Source organism: Dreissena polymorpha, chromosome 7 (genome assembly GCF_020536995.1).
Source record: "Dreissena polymorpha isolate Duluth1 chromosome 7, UMN_Dpol_1.0, whole genome shotgun sequence".
NCBI classification, from domain to species: Eukaryota; Metazoa; Mollusca; class Bivalvia; order Myida; family Dreissenidae; genus Dreissena; species Dreissena polymorpha.
Window position 1 is genome coordinate 111036078 of NC_068361.1, and position 26226 is coordinate 111062303.

General features: G+C 35.5%; 1 protein-coding gene across 1 annotated transcript; it reads left to right on the forward strand.

Annotated features, from left to right (window-relative positions):
• The first annotated feature begins 16812 nt into the window (after positions 1 to 16812).
• LOC127839115 (uncharacterized) lies at positions 16813 to 23336 on the forward strand. The gene is made up of 3 exons (XM_052367316.1): positions 16813 to 17781; positions 18565 to 18926; positions 22754 to 23336. The coding sequence occupies exons 1-2, from the start codon at positions 17532 to 17534 to the stop codon at positions 18915 to 18917; spliced, it is 603 nt and encodes a 200-aa protein (XP_052223276.1). The 5' UTR covers positions 16813 to 17531; the 3' UTR covers positions 18918 to 18926; positions 22754 to 23336.
• Positions 23337 to 26226: the final 2890 nt, after the last annotated feature.

A 26226-nucleotide genomic window follows, 5' to 3' on the forward strand; every position in this document is an offset into this window, starting at 1 on the left:
ACAACAGTGGATAGTGTTTCTGTTGATTTCGGATCATTAATTGGACAGATCTGGCTAAGAGGTTTTAAGTTAATGTGTGCATCTGATTTGACTTGATTTTCAGGACTTGTGTATTTGGTATCCATGAATCTATTTAAATTTTCTTTTCCTTTGACTCGCGCTTTATTTTTGTTCAAATGTTGATATTTGCTATATAATCGTTCTAGAGATTTCATAATAGCACATCTGTTAGTATTTTCTTGTTGTTCCATTAACAAAACTTTGCATGTTTCACTCATGCCTCTGTTTTTGATCATGGCGATCACCTCTGCATTGGTAACTCCAGACATTTTTTTTCTGAAATTGCATTTTAAAAATAAAAAATACTTACATGTGTATCATCAATCCTGGCTGCAAGCTTCTGGTATGTGCAACAATTGAACTGTAAAATATGGAAACAACACAACAAGAAATATAACATTTCAAACCATTCAAATACAGGGACCCATTGGTTTTATTTATTTTAATTAAAAGAAAATACATTTTTTTTGGATTCCACTTTCAATAAATTAATTATACATTTATTTATTTGAATCAGTACAACAACTACTAAAGATACAAATTATACAAAAAAATGAAAAGTAATAAGATAAATATTGATGCATTATAATTAGAATTGCAATGTCAATGTGTCCCGGTTAAAACATATAATAATCAGTATCATGTTCATGCATCATGCAAACAGTTATTTCCAATCACTTCAACTTCTCAAAATAACATTACTGTCCATTTAAAACTGATGTAATGTATCATGCTTTCAACATTTTCAAATTAAAAAAAATGCACATCACCAGCAGAGCTGCATTATCATGTACACATTAAATCATGATAGTTTTTTAATGTCTAACAAGTTTATAGTGCAAAACAAAGAACCTTCAAATCACCATCAATAATTCCCAAAAAGGTAACAAGTTTTTAATGTTAAGTCACATAATAAGTAAGATGTACTTGTCAAACACTGAAAGTTGAAACATGTCAAAGCTGTCAAATATCAAAATTCTATTTAAATTTGCAAATAAATAACACAAACGTTATTGCTACCTACTCAAATTATGTTTGTCTTTTGGTGTCAGTGAATTTGCATTACTTAAATCATGAAAATTAGAAGTTAAGTAGTAAATTATTTATCTCGGTCGAAATTTCGGGCACCTGTTTTGTTTACTTTCGTTTTCAATATTACAACTTCCGGTTTATAAACAGATCGACCTTGACTTTGTAAAAGAAAACAAATAAAATGCGCAGACGACAACTAGGTCAGTGTTTCTTGTTTCGAAATGAAAACAGATTCGTCTTCAATAAAATAAAATAAAATCGATGACAACGAAATTACAAAAAGGAAAAATATGCATTTAAAGTTCACCTGAGCCCTTTTTTTGTAAAATTTTTAAAGAAAATATTGTTTAATCTTCAATTTTGCAAGTTGTTTATGTGCGCACGTCTGTTTACAACAGAAATGATGTAATGTCTACCCACAATTCCCAAAATCCAATCATTCAGGAAGCGGAAAATACGACACCTATGAAAACAAAAATGGCGGATTTTGAACGTTGAAATTCAAAACTATGATGGAAACTTTCGTTATAATCGTCATTAATTTATTATTAAAATAATTTATAACTATTCTTAAACACAAGAAAAATATCTTACCTTGCTAAAAATGTAATTTCCTGCTGAAAATTAAATGTGTTTTATACATGTTATGGCAATTTACAAACATGCTGTTCACCACACAATCAGAAGGGGAGCTATTTTTAGACGCAAACGTTGAAGTCGCTACTATAGCCAAAGCAACACAACTACTGTTTACAGATTTTTTAGTTTATTGATCCCTAGCTCAGAATTGCCAATACAAACTTTTTGTATTACTGACAAAAGATGTTTGCAGAAAACACCTCAGGGATTAGTCAATATATATTGCCGCCATAGTCTTTAAATGATTTTTGCTTTGCCAGACTCTTGGATTTATTCTGAACGCGAATTATATCAGCTACTCAGGGATAGACACCAGTGTTTTTTCACCTTTGTTGGAAAGGTGGCAACGCCCTTCAGTGGACTTTAATGGCATAAAGAGAATTATATTTTTGTTGATAAGCATGATAATAAGGTGAGCTCCCACAGTGGATTAAAGCAGGGTCTCCTGTATCACTAAAGAGTAAGGCTGTTGGAGTTGACCTTATACACCAGTTGATCGTAATTGTTTACATTCAGGATTATCCGCGCTTTGCCACAACTGGTTGACAAAAGCACTGATTACAGTAACGTGAACCATATGCAAACAGGCATGTGCTTAGTCAATAAATGTATATGAAATTCTGAAATAAACATCATTACACCTTAACCATTATTTCAAGACATCCTATTTTTTACCAATAATGCATAATTTATAAATTTATTTCATCATTAAAATAATACAAGTTAGTCATTAACATCGGAGTAAATGTTGTCTGAAGACTATACACCTACAATTTTACAAAACAAATATATACACAGTGTCCATTCTACTTCTAGACCGCCTGATTGCGCGATATTTTTCTAAAGATCACTCACATTTTCAGCATGTGTGCGAGAAAACTTGTGCGCTCAATATTTAGGAGTACTTTTTAAGATAAAAGCAATATTGAATTTGGCGAAAATTTTGAGAGCCGATTAACGATTGTAAATAACATGTTTCGCCTTAAGGCCAAAAAAAAAATAGTCTTGGTTCAGGGAACCCGACCGACCCTATTTTTTGCCCCCGACCCTAACGATTTTTTTGGTCCATGGAAAAAAATCTGATGGCGAAAATGCTAAAATCTCGTAAAATTTCATTGAAAACAGCCACCAATTAAACCTGGATTGGTTTTCTATATTTTTCTCTTTGTTTCAATGAAAGTGTTCGCAATTTGAACAGTGAACAATAACCGGTCTGCACGTGTATACGAGACATCGCTTGACCTTATTGTTATTGAAGTGCGCATGCTAGCTGGCCAATCAACATTGAGCTCGCTTACACATGAAATGACGTTGTTAAATGAAATGTAAAAATGGGTGGAGCTATGGAGTAATATTCGGTCATTCATGCGCAGACACTGTGCACTTTGAATACACAGTTAATATTGTCGTCTGCAAACAAAATAGCGGCCGGTCGCAAATGTCGTATTATTAAAGATTAAAAATGAAAAGAAGCGTGACAATATTTTAATTATTTCCAAGCTGTCTATTGATCTGAATTTAAAAGTGATAATTAAATAATTAGTTCTATGTCGATGATGTTACAACTTTCTGCCAATTTCCGATCGAAATGAAAAGATGATAATTAATTAATTTGTTTGTTTTACTCGCACACTATGCTAACTGACAGCAGCGTATTTTAATCAAATAAAAATGTGAAAAACACGCGCGGTTTAATTTTAATTAACATTTCAAATTTTTAACACATAGGAAGAGTCATTCATCTACACTACTATAAAAATGGAAGTAACCACTTTGTCTCTAAAGTCGCTAACATGGCGTCTTTAACCTTAAAGCGTTGTTGGACGAAAAACAGTCATAACAAAAAAAAAATAATTAAAACACAAAACACTAGAACATTCAAAGAGTCATGGAAACTTGACAACAATTGGCTTCGCTTTGATAATGAATCAAAATCAATGTACTGTGACGCCCTTAGCCTGTACAAACCAATAGCAACATTCAAATTTATGTACACTGCTCACTTCCTGTGCGATGCGCTCAAACCCATTGCCATTTTATCAAAAAATGTACCAGAAGAAAGACTTGTGCTATTCTGAGGTTACCCTCCTTTTGACAGACACTATTCAGACTCTTGAGCACCTGTCGGAGACTAGGTCAGGTCTCATGATGAAAAAAATTCGGAAGGTCACACCCCAAACACCAGAGACTCATAAAGATGGCTTGTTCACTTTTGAATATGAAGGTCACACTATCACAGACAGACAAAGAAAAAATGGTTGGCTAAAAGAAATTTTGGGCCAGCGCTAGCCCTGAAGAAGTGCATAAAGAGCTAGGAATATTGAATAATATACAGCGACTAAATACCACATGTGCAATAATAATCATTTGGTCAGTGTTTAAACAATCATGGGTGCATTAACTGACCCTTTTTCACCCTGAAATCAGTCGACTGGTAAAAAAAAAAAAAAAAAAAAAAAAAAAAAAACCTACCTACCCTCCTACATTTTTCTGGCCATGTTCCCTGAACCAAGACTATTTTTTTTTTTGGCCTAACCAAACTAAAGCGCGCCTAAAGGCGGAGCGGTGTTGTGTTGGAAAATCAATATTTTCCAATGAGAGGGCAAGCTTTGAATGAGCAACAGCACTTGTATGCAGTCAATACATGCAGTAAATGCAGATGGCGGGTGACATAATTACAGTAATTGCATGGTTTTGTTCCAGTTTGTGGGCTTGGTTATACCTACGACACTAATTTGACCTTACTTTGTACACCTTTGTGATGAAATCGTGGCCAGTTACTTAGAAAAGTGATGACCGCAACCAGGTGTAATCCTCGGAAAATTGTATATTTCATGCGTAATATTGTGTTAACATGTATGCGTTTATCCTTTGTCTAAATAAAAAAACGCACGAAAATAATGCTGCATATATATAAACGTCATCCGCATGGAAAGCATGGGTGTTGCATCAAAGCTTTGTAACGCTGAGCAGAGCCTGGATATAATGAAAGTCATGCAAATCTGTAAATGTTTATTTTTATTATTTTAAAGGACACAGAAATATCATGTGGAAACATGTGTCTGTTCTTAAGTCAATTCAGTCCATTACTATGGATAGTGCTGTTTTATTTAACAGTATTTCACTGACTTTACAGTATGTAATTAATGTTAAGGTAAAACAATTAAACATTAAAACTAAAATGTATAAAAATGGTAATTGATAATTGCCCTTGTTTCTGAAAAATCCCCCATATTTTTTAAAGTGAGGGGGAAATTCCCCCCGCCCCCTTACTTTTGGTGTTCTAGAATAGACACTTTTTACATTACCTGTATAAGGACTTCAAAGAAACTAAATTAAAAAACACACACACAAATACATAGTAATATATAGTTATAATTATAAAAGGTATATGTGTGCTAGTTTATGTCATTTTTTATTAACAATCAAATGTTTACAAGGTGCATGAATCAACCATAAGACAAAGCACTGTAAGAAGTGAAGTACATGACAAATTTAAATGTTATGTTAATTTTCTTTACATAGAATACGTTTTGGTTTGCATTGAAAGACACTATTGAAGATTTTTAATATGCAATTTAATATGCAATTGCAAAAATGACTTTATTTTGTACAATGTTTTATATCTAATTAATTTTATTTTTGAGTTTAATTACTTCTTGAAATGATTACTCAGTACTTACACGGTCACCTTGAGAAAACTTGGAGATATCATTAATTGTGTTCAATGACCAGACATCTGCCACCTGTGGTTTATGACACCATGTTATACATCTGCCACCTGTGGTTTATGACATCATGTTGTTATACATCTGCCACCTAAGTTCTCATACATCAGCCACCCGTGGTTTATGACACCATGTTGTTATATATCTGCCACATGTTGTTTATGACACAATGTTGTTATACAACTGCCACATGTGGTTTATGACACCATGTTGTTATACATCTGCCACCTGTGGTTTATGACACTATGTTGATATACATCTGCCCCCCTGTGGTTTATGACACCATGTTGTTATTAAGTATTTGTCTGGACAGTATCTGATCCTAAGAAGAACAACCATTTAATGGTTATTTACATTAAAAGAGCAAGAGCCAGGCAAACTAAACATTGAACCACAGGGGAATTCGAATTGTGAGAACAATTCCATATATTCTATATATGAATAATGTAGGTAAAATGTGGCTAGTCATGGTCAAGGTTGTAAGTACCTATACTCTCATAGTGATCATGTTTTGTATTTGTTTAAAGATGTGTTATTTTACACTATAAACATAAGATAAATAAAACATGCATGCCCCCCATATGGGCTCTCCATTGTTGTGACAGCCATTGTGTGAATATGTTTTTTGTCACTGTGACCTTGACCTTTGACCTAGTGACCTGAAAATCAATAGGGGTCATCTGCCAGTCATGATCAATGTATCAATGAAGTTTCATGATCCTAGCCATAAGCGTTCTTGAGTTATCGTACGGAAACCATTTTACTATTTCGGGTCACCGTGACCTTGACCTTTGATCTAGTGACCTGAAAATCAATAGGGGTCATCTGCGAGACATGATCAATGTAACTATCAAGTTTCATGATCCTAGGAATAAGCGTTCTTCAGTTATCATTTGGAAACCATTTTATTATTTTGGGTCACCGTGAACGTGACCTTTGACCTAGTGACCTCAAAATTGATAGGGGTCATCTGCGAGTCATGATCAATGTACCTATGAACTTTCATGATCCTAGGCATAAGCGTTCTTTAGTTATCAATGTGGGGTGGGGTTATTTATTAGATGTTTAAAAAAATTGGGGGGTGGGGGGGGGGGGGGGGGGGTAGGGGGGTGGGGGGTAGAGGGGTGGGGGGGTAGGGGGGTGGGGGTGAGAGGAGGGTGTAGTTTAAGCATTGAAAAACAAATGTTTTAAAGTATCAATAATAATGGTCAATAGTGGTAGTCATAAAACATTTTGTGTGGCTCTGAAGGCACTTTCAATAAGCAGACTTCCCAAAAGATTTGGTCAGACAACCTGTCAAAACGTGTCGGACCAACATGAAATTTACCAGACCAATTATGTTAATTCGAGCACTTCTTTGTGATCTTTGAATCAAAGGTATGTTTTTGCTTTTGTAAGATCCTTTAAGATACAAGGAACATATAACAAATCAATATATACAAGTTTGGTCTGTATTTCCTATCATCTGTGAAGTAGCAACTGTAATATATTTGTGAATGTACAATTTACAATTGCTTTCAAATGCACAAACATTAAAGTCTCTATAACGCTCAAAATAAACGAAAATTTTGTTAACTATTTCGTAAAATAAAGTTAACACCTTAACAATCAGTGTTCCTTATAGCAATAGCCAGAATGTCAACGCTAGATGTGGTATGATTACATAGATTTTTGTAGATACAAAATGCTTGTTTTTATTAATTTGTGGCCACAATTAATTCCCGCGAATATATCTGTTCATACGACACACGAACACCATTTTATTGTTCATGTGTCGTATGAATAGACATGCAAAACAATAATAAAAACGAGCATTTTGTAGTTACAAACATCTTTTTTACCAGACCACATCTGACGTTGAAATTTCGGCAATTGTCATAAGAAACACTGATTTTTATTGGTTAAGTTTATTTTACAAACAATCGTACGAAATTTTTGTTGATTTTGAATAGTAATGTTACTTTAAACATGTTTCAATCATTTTATTGAGATATTATATACACTGTGCTTTTAAGAAATCGAACTTTATTTACTGAAACTGATGTAAAATTTATTAATACATGCATAATCCACATGAAAATTGAACTATAACACGTGTATGACCACCTAAACATGGACTTAAACAAGATCAATTTCTATAAATATATTATCCTTTATTATGCCCCCCTTCGAAGAAGAGGGGGTATATTGCTTTGCACATGTCGGTCGGTCTGTCGGTCCGTTCACCAGGTGGTTTCCGGATGATAACTCAAGAACGCTTAGGCCTAGGATCATGAATCTTCATAGGTACATTGATCATGACTCGCAGATGACCCCTATTGATTTTGAGGTCACTAGGTCAAGGTCACGGTGACCCGAAATAGTAAAATGGTTTCCGGATGATAACTCAAGAACGTTTAGGCCTAGGATCATCAAACTTGATAGGTAGATTGATCATGACTCGCAGATGACCCCATTTGATTTTCAGGTCACTAGGTCAAAGGTCACGGTGACCCAAAATAGTAAAATGGTTTCCGAGTGATAACTCAAGAACGCTTATGCCTAGGATCATGAAACTTCGTTGGTAGATTAATAATGGCTGGCAGATGACCCCTATAGTTTTTCAGGTCACTAGGTCAAAGGTCAAGGTCACGGTGACCCGAAATAGTAAAATGGTTACCAGATGATAACTCAAGAACGCTTATGCCTAGGATCATGAAACTTCATATGTACATTGATCATGAATTGCAGATGACCCCTATTGATTTTCAGGTCACTAGGTCAAATGTCAAGGTCATGGTGACCCGAAATAGTAAAATGGTTTCCAGATGATAACTCAAGAATGCTTATGCCTAGGATAATGAAACTTTATAGGTAGATTGATCATGACTCGCAGTTGACCCCTATCGATTTTCAGGTCACTATATCAAAGGTCAAGGTCACAGTGACCTAAAATAGTAAAATGGTTTCCGGATGATAACTCAAAAACGCAAGTGACTACGATTATGAAACTTCATAGGTACATTGATCATGACTCGCAGATGACCCCTATTTATTTTGAGGTCACTAGGTCAAAGGTCAAGGTCACGGTGACCCGAAATAGTAAAATGGTTTCCGGATGATAACTTACATTAGGTCAAAGGTCAAGGTCACAGTGACAAAAAACGTATTCACACAATGGCTGCCACTACAACTGACAGCCCATATGGGGGGCATGCATGTTTTACAAACAGCCCTTGTTAATACTTATTATATTAATATTGTGTATTATTGGTGTCAAACACGCTCACTAGGTCAGCTTGACTCAGTGTTCACAATGGCATTCAGTTTTCACCATGATATTCAGTTTTCACCATGACATTCAGTTTTCACAATGACATTCAGTTTACACAATGACATTCAGTTTACACAATGACATTCAGTTTTCACAATGACATTTAGTGTACTGCGTGATGTGTCTGTATGTCCTGTCTTGTCGAGGATTTTAAGCTCACCTGAGCACAACGTCCTCTTGGTGGGTTTTTGTGATCCACTTTTGTCTGTCGTGCATTGTCTGTCGTGCAGCGTAAATATTTACCTAAAGGTCACATTTATGGTCCAATCTTTATGAATCTTGTTCAGAACATTTTTTCTAATGACAGCTCTGATGAGTTCAAAAATGGTTCTGGTTTGTAGAAAAACATTGCCACCAGAGGGCAGGCATTTTTCCTTATATGGGTATAGTGAAACCTTGTTAACACTCTAGAAGTCACATTTTTAGTGCAATCAAAATGAAACTTAATCAGTACACTTGTTCTTATGACTTCTCTGTCGAGTTCGAATTATGTTGGTTTGTTCAAAAACATTTCCTCTGAAGGGGGGGGGGGGCAAGGCTTTTTGTATATGGCCATAGTGAAAACTTGTAGACGCTATATTAGCCACATGTATTGGCAAATCTTCATGAAACTTTGTCAGAACATTTGTCCCAATAGAATCTTGGCCGAGATTGAAACTGGGTCATCTGAGCTCAAAAACTAGGTTACTAGGTAAAATATAAAAAAACATGTTAATACTCTTGTTGTCACTTTTTTGGTCACACTTTTTCTTTTTGGGTATCAGGTAAGCGCCTCAGGGCCCATCGTCCTCTTGTTATTTATCATTCAGATATTTTACAACGTTGCATAATATTTTACAACTATTAAGCATGAGGGTGTTGGTCATATGCATGTAATTCTTCATTTTCATTTAAGTCTGATACACCAGTTTGAAGTGCCATGACAAGTGGATAGAGGCAGCAATTCTGCCTTTCTCAATGAATATAATTAAATAAAAGGTTTTGTTGTGGTTTGTGTTTAATTATATGTAAGCTGGCTATTCCTGAATAGCCCGAGCTAAACTACACACCCAAATGTTGGCTTTGGGACTGGTAATGGTAAACTTGTAACATCTTTATTTTACTGTTTCTACTTCAGGTATTAAATTGAAAATGCACACATTTGCTCACGATCATTTGTATGCCCCCCTTCGAAGAAAAGGGGGTTTATTGTTTTGCTGGATGTCGGTTGGTCTGTGGGTCTTTCGGTAGACAAGTTTGTTTCCGATCAATAACTAACTAGATGACCTGTATTGATATTGGTGTCACTAGGTCAAAGGTCAAGGTCACTGTCACAAGTGTGAAAATAGTTTCTGATCAATAACTCATCAGTGAAATGACCGATTGGCTTGATACTTCACATGTGCACTGGCCTTGGAAAGTAGACGATCCCTATCAAAATTGGGGTCACTTGGTCAAAGGTCACTGTCACAATAAGTGGGAAAATCGTTTCTGATGAACAACCCATCAACAAATCAACCTATTGGCTTGATACTTCCAAAGTGCATTGGCCTTGGACAGTAGATGACCCCTATTGAAAGTGAGGTCACTAGGTCAAAGGTCACTGTCACTGTCACAATAAGTGTGAAATTTTTTTCGGATCAATAACTCGTTATAAGTGAGTTCAACAACTTGGTCACAAGGTCAAGTCTTTTAAAACCTTGTTTATACCTTGTTATCTCTGTAGAGGCAACATTTATGACTTAATCTTGATGAAAATAGGTCAAAAGGTTTAGATTGTTAATAGCTAGGCTTATATTGAATCTGGGTTGAATTTATTCATAATCTAGGTCAACATATGAAATCTTTAAAAAATGCCAGCATCAACATTGAAAGTCTTCCAACTTTGACATGTGGATTTGTCTGTTCCAATCATATGTCGTGGGGCATCATTGACTGAAAAAGACTTGTCCACTCTATATATACTTCTCATGCTAGATAAATGCTTGGGAACACTATAAAATCTTTTTAACAAAATACATATCATATGAAATTCGCTTTGAACTGTTGTTTTGTTTGATTTCAAGTTTGTAAGTCGTTTTGATCCATTGGCAAAAAATGGCCACTAATTTGCGAAGACTTTTCCTTGTGTTATTAAATTTATCTTGCTTGTGAACATGAGCGTTCACATTATTTGTCATTGTTATACCATTGTAATGTTGAAAAATTATGTTAATGATATTTTGAACTTGTTTGAAACTGGGTAATGCAATGTTAAAGACTGGATCACAATGCCAACATAAAACTCTTGAAATCATAGCTCAGAACACTTTTCTTGTAGTGTTACACACTAGGAAAACTGTAAAATAAGCTTGCTTACTCAAGTCATAAGTGATACCATAAATTCATCACACCTATCAGTTAATAAAATAGAATTCAGTGACACCAATTTTGTATGTAATTTTTAGATGGGTCAAATATATGTTGACATGAAAAACATGACGTCAAAGAAAAACATGAAGAAATATTATTTAACAATGTAAAATGCAAAACTAAACTAATCAATGAGACAATTGATAACATGTAGTTAAATATATTTTTCTATAAATAAAAATTTATTACTTTCATAATATGAAAAAAGGCTCTGTAAAGTCTTCAAAAATTGCACTTCATAATGACCCATGTATTGTGGCTACACTGATAGTTGGAAGAATGCACTGGTAAACTTCAAGCAGTGTAAATTGTTAAAATTGTGGAACAGTGAGTAATGTTCTATTTATATCTACACAGCGTAAACAACTACCTGCGTAAGTCGGGTGTGAGAGTTGGTTTACTCTTACTGAAAAGCTCATGTGCTATTTGTTATAGTTACTTTGTTAAGTGACTGTAGAGCTTGATTGATATTGGGCTTGAAATGGATTTGTGCTTGAATTTATCTGTTTAAATTTAATGTTAACTTATTTAGCTGATTAACTTTAACAACTTGCCTTTATGTTCGTGTTTTGTGGAAATTAATGGACCAGCGCCGATACTTTTACTACTTGAATAATGGGTTTACTTTATACACAGAGTAAAAATCAGTGACAGGTGTATTGTCTAATGCTGTGAAATGTTTGTCTATGCTTGAAGACTTATCGGCACATCTTGTGTTATACGTAATCAGTGTTTCATTGTTAAGGGGTTAACTGCTTGGACTGATTAACTTTTGAAACTAGCTTTCATAATGCCTGTGCTTTGTTGAATACTTTTTTCTAGAAATAAACTAAACCTATTTGAACAAAATGACGACAGGTTCGACGTCTACTATAGCAAAATGTTCTCGTATGTTTGAAGACTTTTGTTGCACATCTTGTCAAGAGCTGAATCTCGAAGAATCAGCAGAGATTTATTGTGAGGCATGTCGAATGTTTTACTGTAAAAGATGTGGTCATCTTCATAATCGGCTTTCTTCAGAGCACACTACTGTTGGAAGGGGAGATATTAGCAAATGGCCAGCTTCGAAGGAGGTGGAGGATTTCATAAGGAAGTGTGAAGTGCATGCGGATAAAACACTCACACAGTTTTGTCATGACCACAGTCAGCTGTGCTCCTCTGATTGTGTTGTAACAATTCACAGGTACCAGGCACATGTATATCATTTTTTAGCCGGATTTTTTTCGAAAAAATCTCGGCTTATAGATTGATGTTGTCGGGCGGGCGGGGGGGGCGGGCGGGCGGGCGGGGTGGCGGCGTGCTCGAAAATGTTAAAGTTCTTATTTCATGGTATAACTTTGGTATGCTTGGACCTAGAGTCTTCAAACTTGACATGAAGGTTGGCCAGGATTAACAGATGACCACTGGTCATTTCAAGGTCATTCATTTGAAGGTCAAGGTCACTGTGACCTTCAATATAAAAAATGTTAAAGTTGTTATAACTTTGGTATGCTTGGACCTAGAGTCTTGAAACTTGACATGAAGGTTGGCCATAACTAGTTAGTAACCACTGGTCATTTCAAGGTCATTCATTTGAAGGTCAAGGTCACTGTGACCTTGAATGTAAAAATGTTAAAGTTCTTATTTCATGGTATAACTTTGGTATGCTTGGACCTAGAGTCTTCAAACTTGACATGAAGGTTGGCCAGGATTAACAGATGACCACTGGTCATTTCAAGGTCATTCATTTGAAGGTGAAGGTCACTGTGACCTTCAATATAAAAATGTTAAAGTTGTTATAACTTTGGTATGCTTGGACCTAGAGTCTTGAAACTTGACATGAAGGTTGGCCAGAACTAGTAAGTAACCACTGGACATTTCAAGGTCATTCATTTGAAGGTCAAGGTCACTGTGACCTTGAATGTAAAAATGTTAAAGTTGTTATAACTTTGGTATGCTTGGACCTAGAGTCTTGAAACTTGACATGAAGGTTGGCCAGAACTAGTAAGTAACCACTGGACATTTCAAGGTCATTCATTTGAAGGTCAAGGTCACTGTGACCTTGAATGTAAAAATGTTAAAGTTCTTATTTCATGTTATAACTTTGGTATGCTTGTACCTAGAGTCTTCAAACTTGAAATAAAGATTGGCCAGTACTAGAAGATGACCACTGGTCATTTCAATGTCATTCATTTGAAGGTCAAGGTCACTGTGACCTTAAATGTTAAAATGTTAAAATTGTTATAACTTTGGTATGCTTGGACATAGAGTCTTCAAACTTGACATGAAGGTTTGCAAGCACACTTAGATGACCACTGGTCATTTCAAGGTCATTCATTCTAAGGTCAAGGTCACTGTGACCTTGAATGTAAAAATGTTAAAGGTCATATAACTTTGGTAGGTAAAAATGTTAAAGTTCTTATTCCATGTTATAACTTTGGTATGCTTGTACCTAGAGTCTTCAAACTTGACATAAAGGTTGGCCAGTACTAGAAGATCACCACTGCTCATTTCAATGTCATTCATTTGAAGGTCAAGGTCACTGTGACCTTCAATGTTAAAATGTTAAAATTGTTATAACTTTGGTATGCTTGGACCTAGAATCTCAAACTTGACGTAAAGGTTTGCAAGCACACTTAGATGACCACTGGTCATTTCAAGGTCATTCATTTCAATGTCATTCATTTGAAGGTCAAGGTCACTGTGAACTTAAATGTTAAAATGTTAAAATTGTTGTAACTTTGGTATGCTTGGACCTAGAATCTCAAACTTGACGTAAAGGTTTGCAAGCACACTTAGATGACCACTGGTCATTTCAAGGTCATTCATTTCAAGCTTGGATCATATTTTTGTGTGTCCAATCTATCTGCTAGAACTGGTGTGATAGAAACCTTTTGGAGTGATCATAAGGCTGTCTGGATTTCTGTGTAGGTATGTGAAAGCAAAACAATAAATAGTATTATTTCATCTAAGTTTATTTTCTTACATTTGATAATGAAATTGATGGAAACTTCAAACAATATGTTACTAATTTGCTAATAAAAAAATTGAGATCAAACTTTCCTAATTGTCAATTCAAGTTCATATTTGTGACCTTAAATGTTATTGTTGTTCATGTATATGCATGCATTCAAAACATAACACAAGGTTTGCTCATGCCTTGAAAAGTACTTACATTTCATTTTGACCTTTGAACAATATTTCAGTAATTTAAGTATTGCATTGACAAAAACACGAAAGGTACTTTCCTGTCATTTAAATAAAAAATCCGGCTTCAATGCGGTCATCTCCGACCGCGGAACTCTTGTTATTCATAATAAAGTTGTCAATACATTTAAATTTCACAATGTCAAACAAAATTATTCATGCATTAATTGTTTTTAACATAACATAATTTTAACCTCCCCTGAGCCTTATACATGTACAAGTACTACCAAATAATAGTAAAAATGTTTTTTATAAATTGTATAAGATATTTAACCATACTGTTTTGGCCAGATTTTGCTTTTGAAATTAGAACTCTAGATTTTTCTGGGGAATTGGGGAATAAACCTGCTCCCAATCATTAGCAAGTAGAAACACATTCAAGCCCTGTCACAAGAATGTCATTGAGTCTACCTCTTTAAAGGTTGCTCAAATTGTTCCTGTCTGCTGTATGAGTAGGTCACTAAAGTAAAGATGAGACTTTCCAATTGGATACATATACTTCTATGTTTATAGTAAAACATTTTTTAAAACATTTATTTTACCATTAGGGTATTGGTTTCAATAGTATGTAACTTCATATAGTGGTCCTCTACAACTATTGAAGGTTAGGATTTTAATATTCTGTAACATTGTATAGTGGTCCTCTACAAGAATTGAAGGTCAGGGTTTTAATATTCTGTAACATTGTAATTAATTGAAGGTCGGGGTTTTAATATTCTGTAACATGTTATAGTGGTCCTCTACAACAATTGAAGGTCAGGGTTTTAATATTCTGTAACATTGTATAGTAGTCCTCTACAACAATTGAAGGTCAGGGTTTTAATATTCTGTAACATTGTCATTAATTGAAGGTTAGGGTTTTAATATTCTGTAACATTGTCATTAATTGATGGTCAGGGATTTAATATTCTGTAACATAGTATAGTGGTCTTTTACAACAATTGAAGGTCAGAGTTTAATATTCTGTAACATTGTCATTAATTGAAGGTCAGGGTTTTAATATTCTGTAACATGGTATAGTTGTCCTCTACAACAATTGAAGGTCAGGGTTTTAATATTGTGTAGCATTATAATCCACTCATCATGTCACCATGTACACATGTTACTGACAGAATTTGCAAACGGCAAATATGTACAACAAAACAATCATTTAAATATGTGATAAATGTTATACCTTTATGAATATAAAAATACATTGTATTTATGGATGAAAAATGAATACATGACGTGTTCTCTTTTGTGAATTCTGTACGCAGGTTAGCATTAGTACAGAGGGTGATTAAAAGGCAAAAGGTGTATAAAGAGCTAGGAATGATGAAATGATGATTAATATACAAGGACTAAAAACCACATGTGCAATGTTAATCATTTTGTCAGTGTTTAAACAATCATGGGTGCATTAACTGACCCTTTTTCATCCGAAAATCAGTCGACTGTTAAAAAAATAATTAAAAAATAAAAATAAAAAATCTACCTACCCTCCTACATTTTTCTGCCCATGTTCCCTGAACCAATACTTTTTTTTTGTTTGGCCTCACATATAATTATTAATGAATATGTCTTAATCAATCCCATATCTTCAATCATGTAAACCAATTAATAGCCTGTCACATACCTAAGGCTTAAAAGTTTCACCTTCGCTTTATTGTCCTGTATATGATTAAACTCTATCCTCTTGTAGTAGTATCATAAATGCCACTTTAACAAGCAAGTATTACTCATTATTCAAGATTATTAGTCCCCTACTGGTGAAACCGGAGGGGACTTATTGTTTTTGGCCTGGCTGTCTGTCATTGTATGTGTGTGTCTGTCTGTCCCAAAACTTTAACCTTGCTCATAAAATAAAAACTCTTGGGTCTATGTTCTTCAAACTCCACATGTGCATGCATCTCATTGAGATCTACAATCAAACATGGTTTTGGTCACTAGGTCAAAGGTCAAGGCCACTGTGACCTTTACATTCAAAATATAACCTTGTTTCTAAAATGGTTGCTGTGTGGCTTCAAAGAGCAGTAGGGGGCATTGTGTTTCACAAACACAGCTCTTGTTCAGATTGGAAGGTTGTATACAAACTTTACGCACTTGAAAGTACTATTCTATGGAAACCAGCAAGCTTGTGTAAGCTTGGGGCAAGCTTGCAAAAAAGAATCCTCAGCAAGCTTGCGCAAGCTCGTGCAACTTCACTGCGAGGTTCCAATTTTAAGCTTGCGTGCTTCATGAATTGAACGTTTTTGCAAGCTTGCAAATGAGAAGCATCAGAAAGATTGCGCAAGCTTGCTGCAAGGTTCCAATTCTAGGCTTGGGGCAAGCTTCAACTGCAATTATTGATTTCATTGAAAGTTCATGGTTCATGGTATTTTACTGTGTATGCTTGTTTGAAACTTCATAGATGTCCACTTAATCTTCCTTGGTATGGTACTACATGTGGGATTTGTGTCTTTTAGTCAGTACAGTCAAGTGACCCCCATTTCTGAGTTGACCAGCACACATTCCACAGACCTGCAAGGACTCTCGATGAAACTTAAAACTATTCTTGGAGACATGAAGAGCTTACAGAACAATCAGGAGGCCAGTATGCAGACGTTGCAGGGATCATACACTGACCATGAGGGGTCTGTGATACAACAGCTGTGTCTGAATATAAATACCACTGTGGATGCATTTGCTGATAGTACTGTGAGCTTGTCTGATGAAAATGAACAATATATTAAAGCAGAATTGTGTAGAAATGTTAATTCCATCTTGAATGCATTTGATAATAGATCTGTGAAAGAACTTAGCCACATGAATGATGCAGTTATTAGCATAAAAGGTTCCATTACAAACTCCATTAATAAATGCATTAGTCTTCAGAATGACTTAACACAATTCTATAAAATCATTCATAAAATAGGGGATAATAAGGAGCTCCTTCTTATAGCTAGTATGAAATGTGGGCAAAAATTACGACAGGCGTTGGCAGTGCTGGGAAAGTCAGACAATGTTTTTTCTGTACTAGGGAAATCTGAGCACAATGTCAGAATACCAGTGATTCGGATTCAACTCAATGCAGGATCATAGCTATATGTGCTCTCCCAGATGGGCAGTTCCTTGTTGCAGACAACATTAATAAGAAAGTCAAGCTTCTGAACAAGCAGTACCAGGTGGTGAGTCACTTGGGTGTGACTGCTCTTCCACTGGACATGTGTCAAATCACACCCAGTGAGGTTGCTGTGATTGTGAATGATGTTAACACACATGAGGTCCAGTTTATCACGGTCAAGCAGAGCCTGCTTGTTCCAGAAAGGAAGTTTCAGTTAAAACATGCATGTACAGGTATTGCCCACAACCAGGGGGACCTGTTCATTGCCTCTGGTGAAGCACTGTTCAAGTACACATTGTGTGGAAAACAGGTCTGCAGACTGTATGAGGATGTATCATATGAAAAGACAGGTAAGAATCATGGTGGATTCATCCTGATATCATTAGGAATATACTTTCTAAAACATTTGCATAAGATCATATTTTTAGAGTGTACATGGGTCAATATATCGTCACAATGGCAAGACAATTCTTCACTATTATTGATTTATAAACATGACTCATCAAGTATGTTGACTGTCATTACATGTCATGTCTATAAATAGAAACTGATTTCCTGGGAAAGAGACACTTTCTGACCTGGTCCTCATTTGTGTTGCTGTCAACTTACTGTCCATGAACACTATGTTTTATACATTGAAAAAGATTCATAGAATTGTATAAAACAGATTCTCTTTTAATTGTTGTTGTTGGATTTTAAGAAGTGTTTAAACGTATGTATGTAAATATATTTATTCATTTTAACATCTTGCTTTTGTGAACTGTTAAGTAAATAACTGGATAAAAAAAGCTTCAATATTTGTTGTTTAAAACAATATTTTGCTGCATATTCTTACATATATGATGTACACGTGTAGATTGAACTGTGTAATCGTTTCCATATGTGTAATTGTGCTACACTTTGTTCCTAACTCATCAGTCACATTTTAACATGTCAAACCTGAACACGATAACATGTTACTGAAGTTTATTGTCACAGTTACATATTGAATTATTGGATTGCATGCGTATGTTTAAGATGTGATAAGGCTTATTTATAACAACACGTTTGTAATACAATATCACTGCAGTCTGTTTAATAAGATTATTTAACATTTACAGTAATTCAATATCTTGATGTTACTCTGTTTTCAGTAGAAAAGTGTGCTGTGAGTCCCACAGGTGACAAGCTGTACATTGCCAGCTACTGGCAGAACAAGCTCCTCACCCTGGCCAGGGATGGAACACTCCTGGCTATATTGACAGACCAAAATCTAGGAGAGCCATCTGGTCTACATGTTACCCCTGCAGGCCAAGTGCTGGTCTGTGGATGGATGTCCCACACTATACTACAGGTGGACGGGGAGGGGAGGAGAAAGCTGACCATTCTGGCTAAAGGGGAGAGGGATGGAGTGGAGGACCCAGAGTCAGTCTGCTTCAGCAGCACCACATCGTCCATCATTGTAGGACAGTCGAGGGACAACATCCTGGTCTTCAAAGTGGAATAGTGTGTACATGTATGTATAAGTTGCTTTAATTAGTGATAAATATTTCAATGACAATATGTTGTTGAGCTAAAGAACATTTAAGCATGTGATGTTACTATACAAAATTGTTTGTGTAGTTACTGATACAGATGCGAATAATCTATATACACACACATTGTTATTTAGTTATACAATGAGAAGTTTTTCTTTTAACATTAGAACTAGTAAGTATTAGTTATGTCATTGCAACAATTGTTTCATTTGTTCTTTAACTAAAAATTGTTTCATCAACCTTGTATGAAAAAAAGCATTATAATTGTACATTAAATATTTGTAAATAGATTCGCATAAACATAGCACCTAATGCTAATTTTAGACTTTCATTTCAATATACACCAGGGTATGTAAAAATGCTATATTGATGAATACTTTTTATAAAATATGAAATAGTTTTAGTTATCTTTGGAGGAATATATATAAATGTTTTGAATAATGTTTACAGAAAGATAACACATGATGTGATATTCATTAATTTACCTTGGGACACCACTTGGCACAACATTTATTATTAAGCCCTGTTTTCTCAGAATGAGGCTCAAAGTTAGTCCGCCTACAGTCTGTTACATATGACACTAATAAGCCCTGTTTTCTCAGAATGGGGCTCAAAGTTAGTCTGCCTACAGTCTGTTACATATGACACTATTAAGCCCTGTTTTCTCAGAATGAGGCTCAAAGTTAGTCCGCCTACAGTCTGTTTCATATGACACTATTAACCCCTGTTTTCTCAGAATGAGGCTCAAAGTTAGTCCGCCAAGAGTCTGTTACATATGACACTAATAAGCCCTGTTTTCTCAGAATGAGTCTCAAAGTTAGTCCGCCTACAGTCTGTTTTATTTGACACTATTAAGCCCTGTTTTCTCAGAATGAGTCTCAAAGTTAGTCCGCCTACAGTCTGTTTCATATGACACTATTAAGCCCTGTTTTCTCAGAATGAGTCTCAAAGTTAGTCTGCCTACAGTCTGTTACATATGACACTAATAAGCCCTGTTTTCTCAGAATGAAGCTCAAAGTTAGTCCGCCTACAGTCTGTTTCATATGACACTATTAAGCCCTGTTTTCTCAGAAGGAGTCTCAAAGTTAGTCCGCCTACAGTCTGTTTCATATGACACTATTAAGCCCGGTTTTCTCAGAATGAGTCTTAAAGTTAGTCTGCCTACATTCTGTTACATATGACACTTTTAAGCCCTGTTTTCTCAGAATGAGTCTCAAAGTTAGTCTGCCTACAGTCTGTTACATATGACACTAATAAGCCCTGTTTTCTCAGAATGAGGCTCAAAGTTAGTCCGTCTACAGTCTGTTTCATATGACACTATTAAGCCTTGTTTTCTCAGAATGAGTCTTAAAGTTAGTCTGCCTACAGTCTGTTACATATGACACTATTAAGCCCTGTTTTCTCAGAATGAGTCTCAAAGTTAGTCTGCCTACAGTCTGTTACATATGACACTAATAAGCCCTGTTTTCTCAGAATGAGTCTCAAAGTTAGTCTGCCTACAGTCTGTTACATATGACACTATTTAGCCCTGTTTTCTCAGAATGAGTCTCAAAGTTAGTCTGCCTAAAGTCTGTTACATGGTTTAACAAGGTGTTACAAGGTGAGCCTTGATCTGGGAATATGGGGCTTAATGCATTTAAAGTGCCATCAACAAATTAGCCTGTGCACTGCGCTCACAGACATATCAGGGACGATACTTTCTGCTTTGAGGAATTTTGGGTTGAAAGGAAATTTCTGCTTGACAAAAGTCAAGTCTAGGCCGAGAGTGTCGTCTCAGGTTAGCCTGTGAGGACTACACAATATAATGTGGGGCAACACTATAGGCACATGCATTAAGACCAGTTTTCCCAGAGCATGTTTCAAGTTTAGTTGTAGATTCGTATTTAAAATTCTAATGAAAACAATTATGTTACAACAAAAAATATTATTAAAAGTGGTTAATGAGACAATGACATTCATGTACAATTAAAAAATATTGTTAAGCAATATATGATATTATTTACAGAGCTCACGTTGTATGTGAAATCTCAGTATATTTATAAATTACCGTAAATCTGTATTCAAGCTAGTAAAGATATTCTTTTAAGATTGTGGAATCGAAATGTATTTATTAAATAAACAAAGAAAGAAAAAATGCAATACATGTAATACAATCAAAATGTATGTAAAGAACATATTGAAATATTGGGACTTGTTCACAGATTTGCAGAATGGCAATTGTCTAAAAATTATAATATATTCAGCAGTTTATATTTACATAATATTAAAAACTAAGGAATACACCTGATTAAGGAATATATTAAAAGTATTTTCCTTAATGAACAAGCATATATCAAAATAAAAAATAAATGAAATAAAGCATTACAAACACTTTTCAAAAAAAAATGTGGTATATGTACTGTAAATCTGATCCATGAATTAAACTCAAACACATAACAAAATGAGCCATACAGATTCCTCTTTGTTGCATCAGTCAACAACTTATTTTAAATAGTTTCCTGTCTGAAAAAGACAAGATTCAGGGCTATTTGACCTTGTTAAAGAATGGCTGTTTTTTCCCAACATGAGAATATGGCGATTCATATTTTCAATGTTTAAAAAAAGTGCGTCTCAAATTTTCATAATTTAAATCAAGTTTTGGACTCGTTTTTCACAAATTAAGGGGTCAAAGGATGAAACGAAACAAGCCATGTGATTTGATTAGTGTTTGCAGCGTTTGGGTAATTTTATAACTGAAACTTGTATTCTCCCTGAACATATAAAAAAGTAAATGTATGCAATTTACTTTGAGAAAAATCTTGTCTTGGTATTGAATACTGTGAACATGTGGAATTTTGGGCGTCTTCAAAGTAAATAAAAATTAGTTTTGTCAGCTGGCAGTCGTTCAGGGCAAGTGGGCTGAATCTTAATTTTACTTCCAGGTGTATTTGAACAGTCATTTGTTTCCTTCTTTATAAAGTACACATACAAGAAACTTCCTCATATACTAGTGGACTAATAAACTGAGAAATGAAATTAGAACCTTTCAGCAAAAACACATGTACACGATTATTTTGATGGGTTATTAAGTTCCATCCAATTATACAGTATCATCAATTTACTCTGCAAATTAAATGCTTTATATGGATAAATGTAAACAGCTAAACTAAAAGGCTCCAGTAAACAAACAAACAAGATTACAATTAAAGAAAGAAAAAAAATTAACCCTCAACTAGGCTCAAACCCCTGATCCCTGGAGTAAAAGTCTTACGCTTAGACCACTCTTCCCTCCGTGCTCATATAATGAGTGATGTATTTTTTACTTTATAAGCAATCCTCATAGTGTGACAAAATATAACGATTACAACAAAACGCTTTATAATTTTCAGGTTTTTAAATCGTCAAAAGATGCATTTAAGAGTGCATGGTAAAAGGTTAGTTTACTGTTTTCTCACAAATATAATATAACTGCAACGAAAATTTGCGAAACTGAAATTTCATTTCTTTTTTATTTTGTCAGTTTACCAAAACAAGAAAAGGTCCCTTTAATATAATATAATTCGAACATTATTACAGTAGCTGTGTATTCAGATAAGTTCTAAATGGAGTTGTTCATAAGTTTAGTTTTTACATAACACAAAAACAACATTTACAATCAGAACTTCAAAAATATTTGTAAGCATGTTATATATTTAGAGTTTATTGTTGATTGTTTTTCTCTACACCGTAGTTTTTCCCAATAAATTTGCGACCAAGTCGCAGATCGAGTTCTATCATAACTGTGAAATGTACGACTTTATTTGCCGTCTCATCTATTTGTGAACAGGTCCCATTAAGATGAGCAGTCAACAACAGCAGCAGCAACAACTGTCTAGTCAGCAGCAGCAGCAACAGCTGTCTAGTCAGCTGCAGCAGCAACTGTCTAGTCCACAACATCAGCATCAACAACTGTCTCATCAACACCGTCAGCAGCTTCAACAACAATTCTTAAGTCAACAGCAGCAGAATCAGCAACACTTTTCCAGTCAACAACAGCAGCAGCAAAGTTAACAGCATCTGAAGCATTTCCCACAGCAGTAACAACAATCCAGTTGAAAGCAGCAGTAGCAGCAACACTCTCTAGTCAACAACATCAGCTACAACAAAAACTGTCCAGTCAACAACAACACCAGCAGCAGAAACAACAGTTCAGTCAAAATCAGCAGCCACAACAACTGTTTAGTCAACAACAGCAGTAGCAGCAACAACTGTCCTGTCAACAATAGCATTAGCAGCAACAACTGTCAAGTTAGCAGCAGCAGCAGCAACAATTCTTATAGAAGCTACAACTCCCTGTCAAAAGTATCAGTAGCACTAACTACTCTCCAGTCAACAACATCAGCTACAACTAAAGCTATCCAGTCAACAACATCAGCATCAACAACTGCCCCGTCAACAACAGTAGCAGCAGCAGCAACAATTGTCCAGTCAGTAGCAGTAGCAGCAAATCCCACAGCAGAAAACATGTCCAGTCAAAAACAATAGCAGAAACAACTGTTCAGTAAGAAATAGCAGAAGCAGCAAGGACTATTCAGTCATTAGCAGCAACACTCACAGCAGCAACAGCCATCCAGTCAACAGCTGCATCAATACCTGTTCATTCAACAGCAGCAACAGCTCCCACAGCAGCAATAATTGTCCAGTCAACATGCGACATATACAAGAGATGAAATTCGCCAGACAGTGAGTTTATTATTAGCCGAATTTGAAAAGAGCGTTATTAAGGGGGGGAGGAGAGATGACACTCAAACAAGCTCCTCTCATCAGTGTGATCAACACCTGCATCAGACATCATAGTGAATTGTTATGACTCTCTAAAACAATGCAGAAAGTTAAGGATAGACCAGAACTCTCTTTAATAGCCTGTTACAAATGTATGGACAAAATACAACAGTTTGAGATATATATGAATAAGAAGTTTTCAGATGAGGTGTTCTCAGTGCATGGGATGTCTAAGCACAAAGTGAGAATATTTAGTGATTAAAACACATGCTGGATCAGCGGCGTCTTTGTTCTCCCTAAAGGATTGGTTCTGGTTGTAGACTTGGATAATAATACAGTCAAGCTACTGAACCAGTAGTACCAGGTTGTGAGTCACTAGGGTGTTGCTGCTTATCCAAGGGACATATGCCAGATTTCATCCAGTGAGGTAGCAGTGGCTATGCCTGACGGGGTCCAGTTTATCACTGTCACCCAGAGCCATCTGGTTCTTCAATGAGCAGAAGACAGTTATGCAGACTCTATTAAGATAAAATCAGAAGGTAATACAGGTAAGAATCATGTTGTATTCATCCTGAAATATTTGTAAGTATGGAATGCTAAGTAATCTTACGAATTGTATTATTGTAAAATGTGTATTTGTCAATATATTGTTATAACAAGTGTTCACTATTATTGATTTAAAAACACGAGTAAGCAAGTATTTTGACTGTCACTACATGACATGTTTATAAATAGAAACTGAGTTCTTGGGAGAGGCACACTTTCTGACCTGGTCTTCACCATTTATGTATGGAATAACTGTAAATGTACAACATGTTCCATGTCGTGGCTTCAAATAAATAACCTTTTAATTATCATAATTGGTAATGGGGTCTATATAGGAGTCACTTTGTTGTTCGGTCGGTCGGTCTGTTGTTTGGTCGATCTGTCTGTCCCAAAAATGTCATCCGATCTTCACCAAACTTGGTCAGAAGTTGTATCTAGATGATATCTAGGTCAAGTTTGAATATGGGTCATGCCGGTCAAAAACTAGGTCACGGGGTCACTTAGTGTGTTTTGAACTGAAAGATTGTCAGGACCATAACTATGTCATTTATCGTTAGATTTTAAAATGTCTTGGTAAATTTGTTCAGCATCATCGGACAGTGTGTCATGCGAAAGAAGTACGTCGATATCCCCAAGGTCAAGGACACATGGAGTTCAAAGGTCAAAATACCAATAAATGAGCTTGTCCGGGCCATAGCATTATAATTAATTGTGAGACTTTTAAATCATTTGGCACATTTGTTTACCATCATTGGACCGTGTGTCATTCGAACGAATTATGTTGATATCTCCAAGGTCAAGGTCACACTTCAAATTCAAAGGTCAAAAATGGCCATAAATGAGCTTGTCCAGGCCATAACTATGTCTTTCATTGTGAGATTTTAAATTATTGGGCACATTTGTTCGCCTTCATTGGACCGTGTGTCATTCGAAAGTATTACGTCGATATCATCAAGGTCAAGGTCACACTTAGAATTCAGGGGACAAAAAAGGCCAATAATGAGCTTGTCCGGGCCATAACTTTTTCGCTTATTGTGAGATTTTAGAATCATATGGCACATTTGTTCATCATCAATTGAGGGTGTGCCATGCGAAAGAATTACGTCGATTTCTGCAACGTCAAGGTCACACTTTGAGTTCAAAGGTCAAACATGACCATCAATGATCTTGTCCAGGCCATAACTATGTCATTCATTGTGAGATTTTGAAATAACTTGGTATATTTGTTCACAATCATTGGACGGTGTGTCATGCGAAAGAATTATGTCGATATTTCCAAGGTCAAGGTCACACTTTGAGTTCAAAAGTCAAAGATGACCATAAATGAGCTTGTCCGAGCCATAACTATGTCGTTCAATGTGAGATTTTTAATGACTGTACATAAATTTTGTTCACAGTCATTGGACGGCGTGTCATGCGAAAGAATTCAAGAGTTCAAAGGTCAAAATGTCCATAAATGATAATGGCATAATAATTATTAAAAGTCGCCATAAATTAGCTTCTCTTGTTTTGTGAAGACAGCATGAAAAATATGCTGTGTCAATGCAGCATGTGGGGGTATGCATCACGTCTGTGACAAAGCTCTAGTTGATGCACGTATAATTATGTTTTTTTCTTAACTTTCTATCAGTTTAAAAATTCATGTGTACATTTTTAATGTACTTTGCTAATGTGTTCATCTGTTTTATTGATCTCCACTTCATTTCTAACTCACAGGCCACATTTCAACATGTCAAACTTTTACACGTTGATCGTGCGTCCCACCCATTGACATCATGTTTTATGTTGTAGGTCGCTTTAATACCTATCAAAATTACACATCATCCTTTAGTATGGTTAATACGGTTGTAACTGTCTGACAGAGTTCATAGTCTAAACGATACATTTATTATTTAGGTGTAAAAATTTGCTTCAAGCTGCAAAATGCTGCTGCGATGGGGTTTTATTCATAATCCCTTCACATTGTTATGAATGAAACCCCATCGCAGCAGC